A 14,543-nucleotide genomic window follows, 5' to 3' on the forward strand; every position below is an offset into this window, starting at 1 on the left:
ATTCAAACGAAGTGTTAATTAAAGGATACGCCAAGAAATTATGTCTTTTTTCGTGTCAGTCTTGCGCCTTGGTCGCAAAGTGGTCTGAGCGGACGTTGATCTCATTCAAATTCCTTCTGAAACAGCTCTGACTATTTTAACCTCCCTACGTTCTAGTGGTTTACAGCGTTGTATGCTACCGTTGATCTCGCTACCACCAACGCTCCTATATTAGAGATAGGTATACCTCCCATGATGTCAAATACGGCAACCGTAGCCCCAAACTGCGCTCCTATCCACTCTCGTAGCTCGATCGCCATGAGTGAGTCGACCCCATAGTCAGACAAAGTCTTTGCCGGGTCAATATCTTCAGGCGAACCGTTCATCGCTCGAGCCAGATTCGCCGATAGTGACTTGACAACTACGGCTGTCCTTGCCTCAGCGGTCGCTGCTTGTCGGAATAAAAACCCTAGGTCTGGCCCCTTTTGGCTTCTCTCACTTTGAACCCCTTTGTCGGTGCTCGCGAAACCCGAGAATAGCGGCCTTTGGAGAATGGCTGGGAGTGGTTGCCCCTTTTCAACGAGTTCTGTTGGCACGATGACGCCCAGCAGCAGTTGGCCCTTCTGTGGTAAATCAGGATCTGCTGGGCCGCAATACAGATCCAAAACGGCTAAGAGTTCCTCGGTTTCTACCTGTCCTATGTCTCCGGCATTTTTTCGATTTAGCTGGTATCGTTCTGTTTCGGCGATGATTCCTATAGCCCTCATCCATCCGATATCCAGAGATAAGGCTCTCTCGCCCAGCGTGCTCCGTTGAAGGGCAAGGGAATCCTGAAAAGAGCAACCCGCGGCGTAATTGGACTGGGCGACACTTCCAATGATGCCTGCCATAGACGACAAAAAGATGAAAAAGTCGAGCGAGGGGAGTTGACGATGAAGATTCCACGAGCTGTGAATCTTGGAGCGAATAGTGGTCTGCCACTGCTCCAAGGTCATGTTGTCAAACACGGCATCCTGTCCCAACTTGTTAGCTCGGGGGCTTATCTAGCATGCGGGACACGACACATTGATCATACCTGAAGCACCATTGCTGCGTTTATACACCCTTTTACGGGCGGCATCGTACCGGCGCAGTCATCCAGCAATTCTTTTAAGGAGGGATATGATGTAACATCACATTTAGGTGCTACAGCCTTCACACCACGTTCTTGTAGCTCAGATATGAGCTCAGAAGCAGCCTTGGATGATGGCCCAGATCTCGACGGTATTATTAAGTTCTTGGCCCCTTTGTCTGCCAACCATATACATATTGCCCGGCCAAGGCCGCCAAGGCCACCAGCTATAAGGTAGGAGGCATCCTGGGCCAAAGACCACCTGCGTCGTTTAGTGACGCGCTTCTAAATTCTCATGTCAGAAAGTATGTCTTCCGGCTTAAAAATGGAAAGCTCACCAAGGCGGTATCGGAATGATTCACTGTGATAACAATACGTCCCATGCTCTTACCAGTTTGCAGGTGGCGGAATGCGGCCTCGATAGTCGATACTGAGAAAGTTTCGATGGGACTTGGAAGACTAATAGCACCCTTAGCCACTAGGTCTAGGACGTTTTTCATGAGGTCGCTAATCAACTCCTTTCTGAAATGGCCCATGTGATATATGTCCACCGCACAGAAGCTCACATTCCTCTTGAAGGCGGCCATGGATAGGGGGGAATTCGCATTGATGTCGGCTTTGCCTATATCTCTTAGTTAGTCTGCATACGTCGATGGTAAAGTGCCTAGGTAGGTAGGTACCTAACCTAAGGACAGGTAGGTAATTAGGAGAGACGAAGTACGCAATGAGTACCTATTTCGATAAAGCGGCCGTAAGGAGCCACACATTCAAACGATGCTTGTAAGGCATCCCCGGAAAGCGAGTTCACCACCACGTCAACTCCATAGCCATTTGTGGCGCGCATAACACTCTCGGCAAAACTTGTGTCTCGGCTGTAAAAGATGTTCTCGGGGTCTAGTCCAAACTTCTTGACCAACAGCTCCTTTTTATCATCATACCCAACAGTAGCATATATCTCCGCACCAAGCCATTTTGCAATACTCACCGTAACCTGGCCAGTGCTACCTGCAGCCGAGTGTACGAGAACTTTTTCGCCTTTTCGTAGACGAGCAACATTGACCAAACACTGGTAGGCAGTAATTCCGGGTAAGAGCAGCGATGTGACAGCTTCGAAAGTGAGGCCTTCAGGTATCTTGAATACATTACTCTCATGGGTCCGACAAATAGTACGCATGCAGCCTAGGGACAACGCGCAAACGCGATCACCAGGTCGAAGATCCGTTTTGCATGCGGATCCAATCCTCGTTACGATCCCGGCGTAATCGGCCCCCAAGTCGTTTTCATTCAGACGCCCGAGTGCCGCGAACAAATCTCGAAAACTAAGCCCCCACGCCTTGGCCTCGATTTCGATATCTTCAGGGCCAAGTTCTAGGTAGTAATCCACATCTTCGACAAAATGAATAGTATCCAGCATGCCAATACTGCCCAGAGCAAGTCTCATAGGACAATCTCCGTCAAGCACTAACGGCTGCTTTTTCAACTGTGGGGAGATGAGGTCGCATATAGAACTGTCGAGCTCCGGCTCCTGGGTTAGACGCCCGCTGAGGAGTCGTCCGTCTCGCACAATATACTCAAGTTCGGGTGAATTCCTTAGAAAAGACGCCTCGAACACCTTGGTTATATTTGCTATAGGGGAAACGGTGTCGTGCTCATTTGCCTCGATATTGAGAGTGACAATATGTTTTTCGAAGCTTTCGGAACGCATACTTCGGAGCCAACCCTGCATAACACCATGAAAAGGATAAGTCATATCATTGATTTCCGCGCATGTAACCCACAGCAGTCTTTGGCAGTGTCGGATAATTAGTTTAAGCGAATCATACTCATCGCCGCTCACCCTATGTAGGAGGGGTCCGCCATATTCGACCAGGCAGATAGTAATATCGGCATCGCTGAGGTGTTCATGTTGAACCTCATTAATGGAAACGACCTTCCATTGATATTGATTATCCGCGCAGAGCCCTTCTAGAAACGACTGGGCAAGGGCAGCTTGGAGCTTCGATCGTTCGTTTACGATTATAAGAAGACTCGAGATGGGATTTTTTGCAGGTTTTTGCTGCTCGGTAGCTGTGGATAACATGGCGCTCAAAAGGTGGCAATTCTCGGTTGTAAAGTCCCTGATGGTTAGGATGTTCTTCGTGAACCCGTAGTCTTGAAGCACCTGATCCCATGTTGCCTCATCCACAATTGGGTTCGAATCTCTCAGACCATCATTCTTCGAGAACCATCCGGGTAGAGTGCCAAACGCAAAGTGCATGGCCGTTTTTTCGGGAACGACTATTTCGACATTGAGAAAGTGACCGCCCAGCCTAAGAAGTCTTCGAATATTCTGTGTGGCGGTTCCTAGGTTTGTTGTAGCATGTAAGACGCTGCCTGCAATTATTAGGTCGTACATTTCGGACTCAAAGCCTTGCTGACAAGGATCGCGTTCCAGGTCAAATGTCTTGAATGCAATACGATCTTTGAAGTCTGAGAAAGTCTCAGCAGCCCTTTCAAAAAGAGCTGGCGAGATGTCGGTATACATGTATTTAGAAAAGGTACTTGCACCAGTACGCTTCTCAAGGTCCCGGAAGAGAGACAAGATTCGTCTAGTTAGTCCGCCGGTCCCAGCACCCACTTCGAGAATCTTCAAATCCGGTTTCTCATGTGACAACAGCTCGAGCATAGAACTAAATCGGTTATCACACATTTTATCAGATGCATCCACATAGAGGGCTTCGGCTAAGCCTGTACTGTATGCGATGTGAAGAGGATCCTGTCTCCCGGTCAAGATATCCCGAAGGTCGCGTGCCACTCTCACCATGTAACCCCAAGATGGATATAGCTGCTCGAGGTATTGAAGTTGGTCATTGAGGCTAACGCCGTCGGTTGTAGGGTAAGAGATATCCCCCAGCTTGTGCTTGACGTAGTATTCTATCCAAGCAACGTATTGTTTCATATGGCTGGGGATTACGAGCCCTTCACCGACGATTTGGCTATAAGTGGTATGTAGAACTTGGCCAAGCACGGACTCAAGTTTTACGTTATATTCTGACCACTCTGACTCGTCCTTAAGCTGTCCAGTATTGCACGCATGGTGTAGCTGATATGGGTCGAGTAAACTTAAATGTGGCTTCCAATCAATACCCCACACGAATCTCTTGTTCGATAAGTCGGTAGTCTCGCTCTTCGATGTTGACCGTAATATCACCTTCGGGAAGGTACACAATACTTGTCCGTCCTCAGATAGACCAGTTATAGTACACTCAGTGTCTCTACTTTTAGCACTAGGAGTAACGTTGGTCAGATACCGTACGGAGAATGTATTCGGTTGTAGCCATCCCGTAGCTGAAATCCATCCGTCGGATATGCTATGTGGCACACTCGTGGTGACTGGCTTTGATAAGCCTTGTGAGCGTTGTGCTTGAAGAAGTTGCAATGCAGCATCTAATAGGACGGGGTGGACAAGATCGGTGGTATGATATGGACTGGAAATGTCCACCCTAGCTGTGGCGATTCTCCCCCCATCCCATAGAATATCCTTAAGTAGTTGAAACCAGTTGCCATATTGTAAGCCATGATCTGCTGAGTATTTGTAGAATTTCTGCGTATCAATAGACTTCGTGCAAGTCGCTTCAGCGGCGGCATATTGTTCTGTGAGATGCGACTTCGTGAGTTGCCCCTGTCTTAAAGCGACAGCTTCGTGATTTGGTTTTACAAACTCCACTCCAATCAAAGCTTTGAAGCACTCATCCCATTTATCATCTGAAAGTGCGTATATCTCCACTTCAAACCACGTTGACTGTTTTTCGTATGGTTTCCTCCTCGGCCGAAGATGGAGTATCGTCTCGGTCTTGTGATGTATAGTTTCAGATACAAGAATAGGGCTCAAGAAATGAGCTTCTTTGATATTATAACCAAATATTTCATGTTGATGTTGTTTTCGACTCGCCTGCCTGACTGCTTCGAGAGCCATTGTGATCATTCCCATACCGGGAAATATGATCGTATCAGAAACCTACCCGTAGTTAGACCCACAATCAAGAACAAGTTGCACTGCTGTTGGGTAGGACAGTACATTTGGGAAGGCAGAACGGTAAGAGAGCGTATCACAACTCACCATATGATCTTTGATCCACGGCATGGAAGCAATGCTTAGGAACGTTCTCCACCTCAGAAGATAGGGGTTATCATAGAACCTAGGGCCGAGGACATCATTCCGCGTCGGCTCACGACGTCTCAGATCCTTACTAAGCCTAGACTCGGCCCAGTATGTGTTGCTACGATCAAACGGGTATTCCGGGCAATCAACGAGGAATGGAATCAGATCTGCAACAACTCGGTCGTGTTGGTTTGCGGCTGATATAGAAACGGCGTGGCCACGACAGAATAAACTCCCAAGGCTTTCCAAGAGTGTTTGTAATGGAGCTTTCTGCCTTATAAGAACTGCAGAGTACTCGATATTACCAGCCACCGCGTCAATCGTGCCCAAGGTATCTTTGATGGGGCGTCGCAAGGCACAATGGGGCCCAACCTCGATAATATCTCCTATACCCGCACTTCTACCCAGGATTGGCCGAGCAAGAGTTTGGATGGCGTCGGAAAACCGAACTGGAGATATCAAATTTTTAACCCAGTAGGTCGGAGATGTTAATGACGATGATGTAATAATATCCCCAGTCACGCTTGAAATCATCCTAATTGCGGTTGTGCCCTCCAGAGCACGTGGTTCTAAATCTCCCATTAGGTCCTGGTATTCGGATGCAATCGAATGCATGGTAGGAGAGTGGTATGGAACGCCGGTATTGAGTTTTTGAGCAAAGATACCCAATTTTGTAAGACGGTCTCCTAGTTTATCAATGGCCTCTTCGTCACCGGACAGAGTTAAATTGGATGGACTATTGATACAGGCGACGTGGATAGGGCGACGTGAGGCCAACAAGTCCGCACCGCCTAAATATTCCACAACTTGATCTTCTGTAAGGTTTACCGACATCATGGCACCAGGACGTGAAAGAGCTTCCTTCAGCTTTTCTGAAACTTGACCACGGTACAAGGCGACCTTGCAAGCTGAGCGCAAGGAAAGTCCACCGACCAAGTATCTACAGATGTAAGCTTTCATTGGCATTTATAGGTTTTTATAAAATTGAGACGTACGCAGCAGCAATTTCTCCTGATGAATGGCCAACAACAGCATTTGGAACGATGCCAAGGCTTCTCAAGAGCTCAGCCAAGGCAATCTGAAGAGCAGTGCAAAGAGGCTGGCTGTATGTCGGTTGATTGATTTTGTCTTCGTCTGCAATCACCCCTGGAAAAAGTGTTAGAAAAGTACAATTTGTATGAAGAATAGATTATGTCGTACTGAAAAGTGACCACTGTGATCCTAGAGATTGATATATACGGTCAATACTCCGTAACATGTCCCTGAAACAATCAAATTGCATAAGGTCTACTCCCATATTGGCATATTGAGCGCCTTGACCCGTGAAGACGACAGCAAGGCCTGATGGAGACAGTGGCGCTCGAGTTGCTTTAGAAGTGCGTAATTTGGTTGTCATTTTGGAACTGTCCACCACGGCGTAGCTTCGCCATGGCATAAGGTTGCGTCGTTTCGCCAATGTATACGCCAACCGGTCGAGATTGTCCTCGTGGGCGAGTGAGAACGACTGACAGAAATGGTTATAACCTAGAACTACACGCTCAAGAGCCCCTTCATCAGCTGCAGTCCATATAAGAAGTCGAAGGTAAGAGGGATTTTGGGAGGACAGGGGCGTCAGTGCAATACTACTAGCCTCTGAGCTAACACTAACTACCTCTGCCTCATCTGAGGATCCAAGAGTTTTCTCAAAGTTCATAGGAGAAAATCGCCGAGCCATATCCGAAGCCACACTAGAATGTACACTGCTCGTGGGATATTCGGTGAATGTGGGTGGATTTCCTACGAATCGTGTCCTTGAGGGAATAGTGGCGTGGTTGGCGTTTAGGCCACGTTCCGTTATATAATGGAATGCATCATCCATGACTAGGTGCGAGTTTGTTCCACCAATACCAAAAGAATTCACAGAAATTCGCCGTAGGCCTTGGGATGGCCAAGGAATGGATTGAGTAGGAACCTAGAGAAAATTAGTTATATTTCGAGAATACTAAATAACCAGATCCGCTCACCACGCATTTGAGCCATTGGAGATCAATGTTGGGATTCGCATTTTCAAATAGAGCGTTGGGCGGAATAACACCCTTTTCAAGCATGGCGATAGCTTTTATAATCCCAGCCAAGGCACTGCATCCTTCCAGGTGCCCGATGTTGGATTTGACGGAACCACTGGGTAGGTCGTCAGCATTGGTTCCTGGAAAATTACTTGATATTTGAGAATAGTAATGTACACATAAAGTGGCTCCTCATTAGAACGATAATCTCGGAAAGCTTGCCCGATGGCTTTCATCTCGATGGGATCCCCTACGGGAGTTCCGGTTCCTAGGTTGTTATACGTTAGCAGATGAATGGGTTAGCTATTCCTCTCAACTCACCATGTGCTTCGAAGTAACGGGTAGCACCGAGACTAAGCCCCTTTTTCTCATACACGCTGCGAATCAAAGATTCCTGAGCTTGCAAACTCGGTTGCGTAAGGCTAGGTGTCTTCCCGTCTTGGTTAGAACCAATTGAACGAATGACAGCTCGAATCATATCGCCGTCGCGAACGGCACCAGCAACCGGTTTAAGTACTATTGCAGCAATACCCTCTCCCCTCGCGTACCCATTTGCGCGAGCGTCAAAACTGTAGCATAGACTTTCCGGAGATAGGAAGTGCATATTCGAAAGTAGTATTGAGCATTCCGGACCAAGAAGTAGGTTTGTTCCAACCACCAGCGCCTAGTAAGCATAAATACAAAATATTAGTCGGAGGGGATAGTCTATTAATAGAGATGCATCAGATACTTACGGCTGTAGCAGAACCATTAGAAATTGCTTGACATGCAAGATCCACAGCAACCATACTACTTGAACAAGCAGTATCAATATGAACGCTGGGGCCACGCAAGTCAAAATACCAACTCAGCCGGTTTGGAATCATGGAAGAAGCAATTCCGGTGACCCCCATACTAGGAAGATTATCGATATCTTTAGAATATAATCCTAAGTAGTCACTCCAGAATGAAGCTCCGAATACTGCTGTATTAGAGCCCTTGAGGTTCTCTGCGGGAATCCCAGCTATGATCAATTTATTTAGCTTACTCCAGTCTGGGACGGTCTATATTCCACGTACCATTTTCAAACGCACGGTAAGATGTTTCCAGCGCCCATCTCTGCTGTGGATCCACTGGGAGGACCGCATCAGTTATTGACCAAAGACAGTACCTTACTGGAATACTTACTAGCAGCAGCTTCCTTGGCCGTAATGGAGAAAAAAGGGGCATCAAAGACCGATGGGTCTTCATCGATGAAATGCGCACCACGGCAATTCATCTGTGTAAATGATAAAGTTAGCTTACAATTTATTAAAATAGGTAGATATTTATATTTATACCTACAGTGCTTGATGTATTGGACCTCTCCCCGTAGAACGAGTCAACATTTAGGCGTTCCTTAGGCCATTCAGTCATCAGGTTCTTTCGATTCTGAAGGACCTCCCAGAAACTGGACTGTTCCTTAGCATCTTGGGGAAACTTGAATGAATATCCGACAATAGCAATGTCATCCATGATGAAACAAAGTGCAGGGCAGACCGAATATAGTAGTTTAGTGATTCAGAGATAAAAGTAAAAAGCGCATTGGCATCCGACAGACCGACGAATTAAGAACAGACGAGAGAGATAAATATGGTCCGGGAACAAGACACGGCGGAGCTTGCGAATGATAACGCCTTAGCCTAGCTTCTGTACGGAAGAAACTTGGGTTATATAGACGTACAAGGTGTTTATAGTAGGTGCATCTTCAAAGGCCACGGGTTCCAACGAAGTTCCACGCGAAAGTGAAAAACGCAATGATTACGCCAACGGGTACCTAGCTAGGTACCAATACAACCACTAACTATAGCATTTTATATAATGAATATTAAAACTAAGATATCTCGAAATGGGCTATTGTAGGTGCCACCCAGGTGAGTGACCTTCATGTGTCGCTGTTCGACGACTAAATAATGTATTCAGACTTATACTAAAGGGGAAAGCGACTTGAGAGAATAATGATATTAATAAATATATATAAATACAATATAGGACAGATTCCTAGAGGTTGTATAGTTTCAAAGTTGCCATAGGTCAGACATCCATACCTACCTCGTTAACAAGGAAATTATTTTATCAATATTTTCTTAAACTGTTTTTTAATTCTAGGACTAAGGTACATCTGCGCTCCGTACCGTTGGATTAGTTCACTACCACCCACCACCTGCAGGTAGCATCCTAAAATTATACTTATTGTAAGATCCAGCTCATTGGTAGGTCGAAGGTTTCTTTCGGGGGTCCGTTTCTCGAAAATGGTAGGTGTGCGGGCCCTCAGCGCATCCTTGGGGTCATGTATTATTCCTATCCGTCATTCTTCCACAGCCTCACAAATATTAGGTACATAGAAGTTTAATATTTATTGGTTTCCTCGTTTGAAATTTCTTGGACTCTAAATTTTTCGATCACCCTGAAGAACGCACTTGTTTGTTAATCGAAATTATGTCCTTGGAAAACTTCCAGTCGCTGTCGAAAGAACAACAGGAGAAGCTCCTCAATGGCCCTGCCCTCGCACCGCCTCCGGGTGTAGTACCCAATCTCGATAACCCTCCACAGCATAACGCTGGTGCCCACGCTCTTTTGGCTATTTGTCTGATCTTGACTGTTTTTGCGCTTTCGATCCGCGCATACTCCCGAATATTCCAGTCCAAGAGTTTGCAGGTCGCAGACTGTAAGACCTTGTTCTATTATTCATTCAGCTTGTTCCATAAACTGAGCATGATCGCTAATAATGTATAGACCTGGCTGTCATTGGATTTGTACGTCCATTATTGTCTCCATACTTCGAGTTTAGACAATTACTCATCTACTGAGCAGGGCTGCTATGTCGGATACATCTATATCAACTATTGGTTTATGAATACCAGCGGCTTCTTTGTCCATCAATGGGATGTTCGCATGCGTGATGCCTTCACGGTTTCTTACGTAAGTCTGGACCAGGGTGTCCGTTCATTTTGATAAGGGGGTATTAATAACAGTGAAAAGATAATACATGTTGGAACCAATCTTTACGGAATTGCGGTTCTTGGCCTAAAAGCTGCTATTCTAGTTGATTGGATGGGCATCTTTGTTCCTCGGGGCTCACGGACACCGTTCTGGTGGGCAAGCGTTTTGGTGTTGAGCCTCAACACGCTGTGGTACTTGTCCAACCGGATCATGGAGAATTTTCACTGCATACCTTTCAAAAGGATATGGGATTTAACCGTCCCCGGCACGTGTTACGATTGGACGTACGGCCTCCTGGCGGCATCTTCTATTAACGTCATCTCAGATTTCGCCATCTTTATCCTTCCCCAAGCAACCATCTGGCGACTGAATATGCCACGGAGAAGGAAGATAGGCCTTTCTGTTATATTCATGCTCGGTCTTCTGTAAGTAAACATCTGAACCTACGTGTGGTGAATTTCACTATAAATACATCACTAACGAGTGGGATCATAGCGGGTGCGTCGCTGCCACTATCCGACTTGCCCAAACAGTCAAATATGTTAGATCTGATGACAAAGTATATACTGTGAGCTCTATGACACTTGCTGCTGTTGCTGAAATGACCTGCGGGTTCATCGTCTTTGGGCTACCATACTCAGTCAAGGTCTTCAACGGTGAAAATCTATTATTAAAGCTGGTCTCCTCGCTTATTTCCTTGATAGGATTGGTCAGTAAGAAGCAGACTGGGTCGAATCGGGACCCAGGACACAGATGGTCACAAACTCCTCAAGGTGTGAAGCCTAGTGAGGAGTATCTGATACTTGACGACAACGGGATTCCCTTAGCGCCACGCCCCACTTCAAAAGATGCCTCTACTGTGGTCACGCAAGTCTGATTGTCTGCATGCGAGGACGGTTGGTGGATATCCGCCTTGAGTAACATGGGAGTAATAAGTTAGGTAATGCGAAAGGGTGACGCACATAAGTATCTAGGTTAAGCAGGCTATTAGGTACATTCTCTTCAGGGTTTCATTGGTAGGTCTTCTATTACCTAGATAAACCTCAGGGGTTTACTCTCCTATAGTCTATTAAAAGTTGAAATCCATTGTTCATAGTATTTTGCTTCGTGGCTGTCCCATGTAGGTTTCTTAAACCCATTCTTAGAAAGCCGTGTAGCCATCCTAGTTGTCCTATACTATTGTTCTTCCTCCTTACCTGACATGGTTTAATATATTGGTCCATGTGCTATCCATCTTCCAACAACCCCTCCCCTTTAGTGTAGTACGCCGGTGCTCTATCAGGTTGTAAGATACGAGGTGAGGATCGCATTGGAAGAGCTTAGGAGGTACGTGACTGACAGAGCCTCAATTCTTACGAAAGATAAGGCTTTTGACCCCAAAGTGCCGACATCCTCCCGTCTTAGGATGACTTCTTGGCAACCTTAAAAGGCGGCATTTGCATCAACTTGTTGGTGTTATACCACTTAACTCTGCTTGTATTGCATGGTCACACAGGCCGATGCAATGCTAACAAGGCTTTGAGGTCCTACAGACCAACTTTTGTCAGATAAGACTGGGAAGGGGGTGTTTTAATTTATTCAGAATACTCTTAACCAACAAGGCCTAGGCCTTGTACTACTAGAAGCGTGGGGGATCTCACGTTGGATTAATAGACTTCAATCTTATTGTTAACAGTTGGAGACTTCGGAGGAATTAATAGCTGTAGCCTCACAACTCTTGCAGCAACCGTGGCAATAATACAACTTACACCGGTAACACAGCCTTATAAGATACGGCAAGTGATCTTCTTAAGTTAATCCCAGGAGCAGTTACCCTGTCTACCTAAGGTAGTGAAACGAAGAATAAAAAGCTACCAACATGCAGTACTGTTGGTTCCTAATTTATCGAATTTCGTACGACGGGAGGGGTTGATCTATCGAGGTGCCTTTTTTATGAAGGACTTGAATCTCGGCAAGAACCTTAGTGGAGGAACTTGAGGATCATCCCAGCGTTGTATCCCGCAGCATATGATATTTGACGTGGCGAGAACTAAAAGGGGTTTCAATCGCTTTTTTTTACTCATCTAATAGGTAGCCTTAAATCATAGGTATTATATATAACATAGGTACCTAGGTAGATATGCTGCGCCTTATCACCTGTATGTTTTGGAGGAGGCTTGGCAACGCGCGTGCAATATTTACCTGGACTTAGCTGAAGTCATATGTGAAAGGTGTTACACAATGTGGACAGGATATTCATTATGTACCTCTGTAGCTTAGGACATAATCACAGTTGACCTTTTGATGTTGCCTTAGGAGGTAGTCTTTCAATTCTCGATGTTTATCCCACATTTGTTTCCAGATTCATCTTCTATAGCGGCGGCGTTTATCGCTGTCTCTCACCAAGATGGCTTTCCAAGATAATGCCATACTCGTTCTCACCTATATCTGCTATACCCTTGCTCTATGCGTACGCACTTTCCAAAGCGGATTAAACTCCGATGTGTATCCTCTTGCTGTTACTAACGTATCGTAGTTTGTTATTTTCGTCAGTTACCGACTGACACTACATCCCTTGAGCGCTTACCCTGGCCCCATTTCTGCTAAGCTGTCCGATTTATACAACCTTTATCATGCGGTATTGATGAGTGAACATATAGCCACCTGGCGAAATCATCAATCATATGGTAAGCTAGAGCTATGATACATCCGAAGTTTAACGAATGATGAGAACTTTAGACTTACCTATGCGACTGTACTATAGGTCCTGTTATAAGGCATGGCCCGAATAAGTTGGTGTTTAACACCATCGAAGCATTGCAAGGTATGTATGTGCAGATGCTGCCGAGTTCTCGATGAAAGATTGTTTAATGTTCTCTCAAGATATCTATCACAATGAAAAGGCTTCCAAAGCTAGCCTGTACTTGAACATCATGCAAGCTCCCAATGTACACAGCGTCTTTACCGTGATTGATAAGCGGCAACATCGTGTAAAGCGTCGATTGATCGGCCAGGCTCTCAATGAGCGAGGTATGCGACTATTTGAACCTATCATTCTTGAGCAAATCGACATTTTTATCCAGCAGCTATCTCAATCCTCTGCCGGCACTAAGCCTGTCAACATGTCGCCCATGTTGAGGTACTTGACATTGGATATTATAACCCTATTATCATTTGGTTTCCCCTTGCGGACCCAAGAGAAAGAGGAATACCGATTCATTTCAGAGGGTGTCGTGGCTGGGAACTATTTCCAGAACATGAAGCTACAGTGTCCCCTCTTGACACAACTCCAGATAACCGAAGCTCTACAATTTGTTGGGGGCATACGTGAAAAGAGGGAGCCATACAGAGCCATGTTAAAGAAGTTAATCGGTTCTCGCATGGCCGAGAATCAGGATGCCAAGTTGGATTTATATTCCATGGTCGCAGACCAAATCAACACAGGAGGGTCAGAAAATATTCAAACAAGCGAGTTGTGGGCAGAGGCCATATTCATATTTGCGGCGGGTTAGTTACCCCTTATGACCCTTACCCAAAAATACCCTGATAGCTAATCGATTCAATTAATACCGTTTAGGTGGAGACACAACTTCTTCTCTCATCGCGGCTCTCTTCTTCTACCTATCTCGCAACTCGGACTGTTATAACAAGCTAGCCCATGAGATTCGAACCTCATTCGATTCCAGTAGTGAAATTCGCAGCGGTCAAAAGTTAGCTAACTGCCAGTACCTACGAGCTTGCATCGATGAGGCCCTGCGTATGTCACCGGCGGCCCCAGGCACCCCGTGGCGAGAGCAAGTAGACACAGATGACGCGCCATTCATTGTGGATGGCCATGTCATACCTCGTGGAACCATTGTTGGAGTGAACGTTTACTCTATCCTCCACAACGAGAAGTATTTCCCTGAGCCCTTCGTCTACAAACCGGAAAGATGGCTATCCGAAGAATCCGACGGGAAAATGAAAATAATGTATGATGCATTTATTCCGTTCTCGGCAGGGTCTCGCATCTGTGCAGGCAAGGCAATGGCCTATTTAGAAGCCAGCGTGACAATCGCAAAAACGTTGTGGCACTTCGATTTCGAAAAGGCCCCGGGTAAGATTGGTGAGCTTGGAGCTGGAAGTAGAAAGGCCACCTATGGCAGACACCGGGAGAGCGAATTTCAGGTTTATGATGTTGTTTCTTCAACTCATGATGGGCCCAGCTTGATCTTCCACTCAAGAGTTCATTGATCATAAGAATGAGTTGTCTGGGTCCGTTGATATACTCTATATACTCTGCTATAGTACACTGGTATGAATTATATGTTTACCTACCTAGGTAGCT

General features: G+C 46.0%; 3 protein-coding genes across 3 annotated transcripts; 2 read left to right on the forward strand and 1 right to left on the reverse strand.

Moving 5' to 3' along the window:
* Positions 1 to 54: 54 nt before the first annotated feature.
* On the reverse strand, positions 55 to 8,770 carry F5Y00DRAFT_270187 (uncharacterized protein; the record flags this gene model as incomplete). The annotated part of the gene is made up of 14 exons (XM_048012580.1): positions 55 to 992; positions 1,055 to 1,375; positions 1,429 to 1,712; positions 1,823 to 5,087; positions 5,190 to 6,171; positions 6,227 to 6,377; positions 6,432 to 7,182; positions 7,235 to 7,391; positions 7,454 to 7,544; positions 7,598 to 7,940; positions 8,011 to 8,279; positions 8,335 to 8,388; positions 8,444 to 8,534; positions 8,600 to 8,770. The coding sequence occupies 14 exons, from the start codon at positions 8,768 to 8,770 to the stop codon at positions 153 to 155; spliced, it is 7,770 nt and encodes a 2,589-aa protein (XP_047864382.1). The 3' UTR covers positions 55 to 152.
* A 963-nt stretch (positions 8,771 to 9,733) lies between these two features.
* On the forward strand, positions 9,734 to 11,114 carry F5Y00DRAFT_262548 (uncharacterized protein; the record flags this gene model as incomplete). The annotated part of the gene is made up of 5 exons (XM_048011397.1): positions 9,734 to 9,962; positions 10,031 to 10,050; positions 10,109 to 10,216; positions 10,277 to 10,662; positions 10,733 to 11,114. 5 exons carry the CDS (start codon positions 9,734 to 9,736, stop codon positions 11,112 to 11,114), a joined length of 1,125 nt encoding a protein of 374 aa, XP_047864383.1.
* Positions 11,115 to 12,623: 1,509 nt separating this feature from the next.
* On the forward strand, positions 12,624 to 14,449 carry F5Y00DRAFT_253404 (cytochrome P450; the record flags this gene model as incomplete). Its single annotated transcript, XM_048010047.1, has 5 exons — positions 12,624 to 12,686; positions 12,753 to 12,903; positions 12,981 to 13,040; positions 13,100 to 13,723; positions 13,794 to 14,449. The coding sequence occupies 5 exons, from the start codon at positions 12,624 to 12,626 to the stop codon at positions 14,447 to 14,449; spliced, it is 1,554 nt and encodes a 517-aa protein (XP_047864384.1).
* Positions 14,450 to 14,543: the final 94 nt, after the last annotated feature.

Source organism: Daldinia vernicosa (assembly GCF_022497035.1).
Source record: "Daldinia vernicosa strain CBS 139.73 unplaced genomic scaffold F5Y00scaffold_26, whole genome shotgun sequence".
Lineage (NCBI taxonomy): Eukaryota > Fungi > Ascomycota > Sordariomycetes > Xylariales > Hypoxylaceae > Daldinia > Daldinia vernicosa.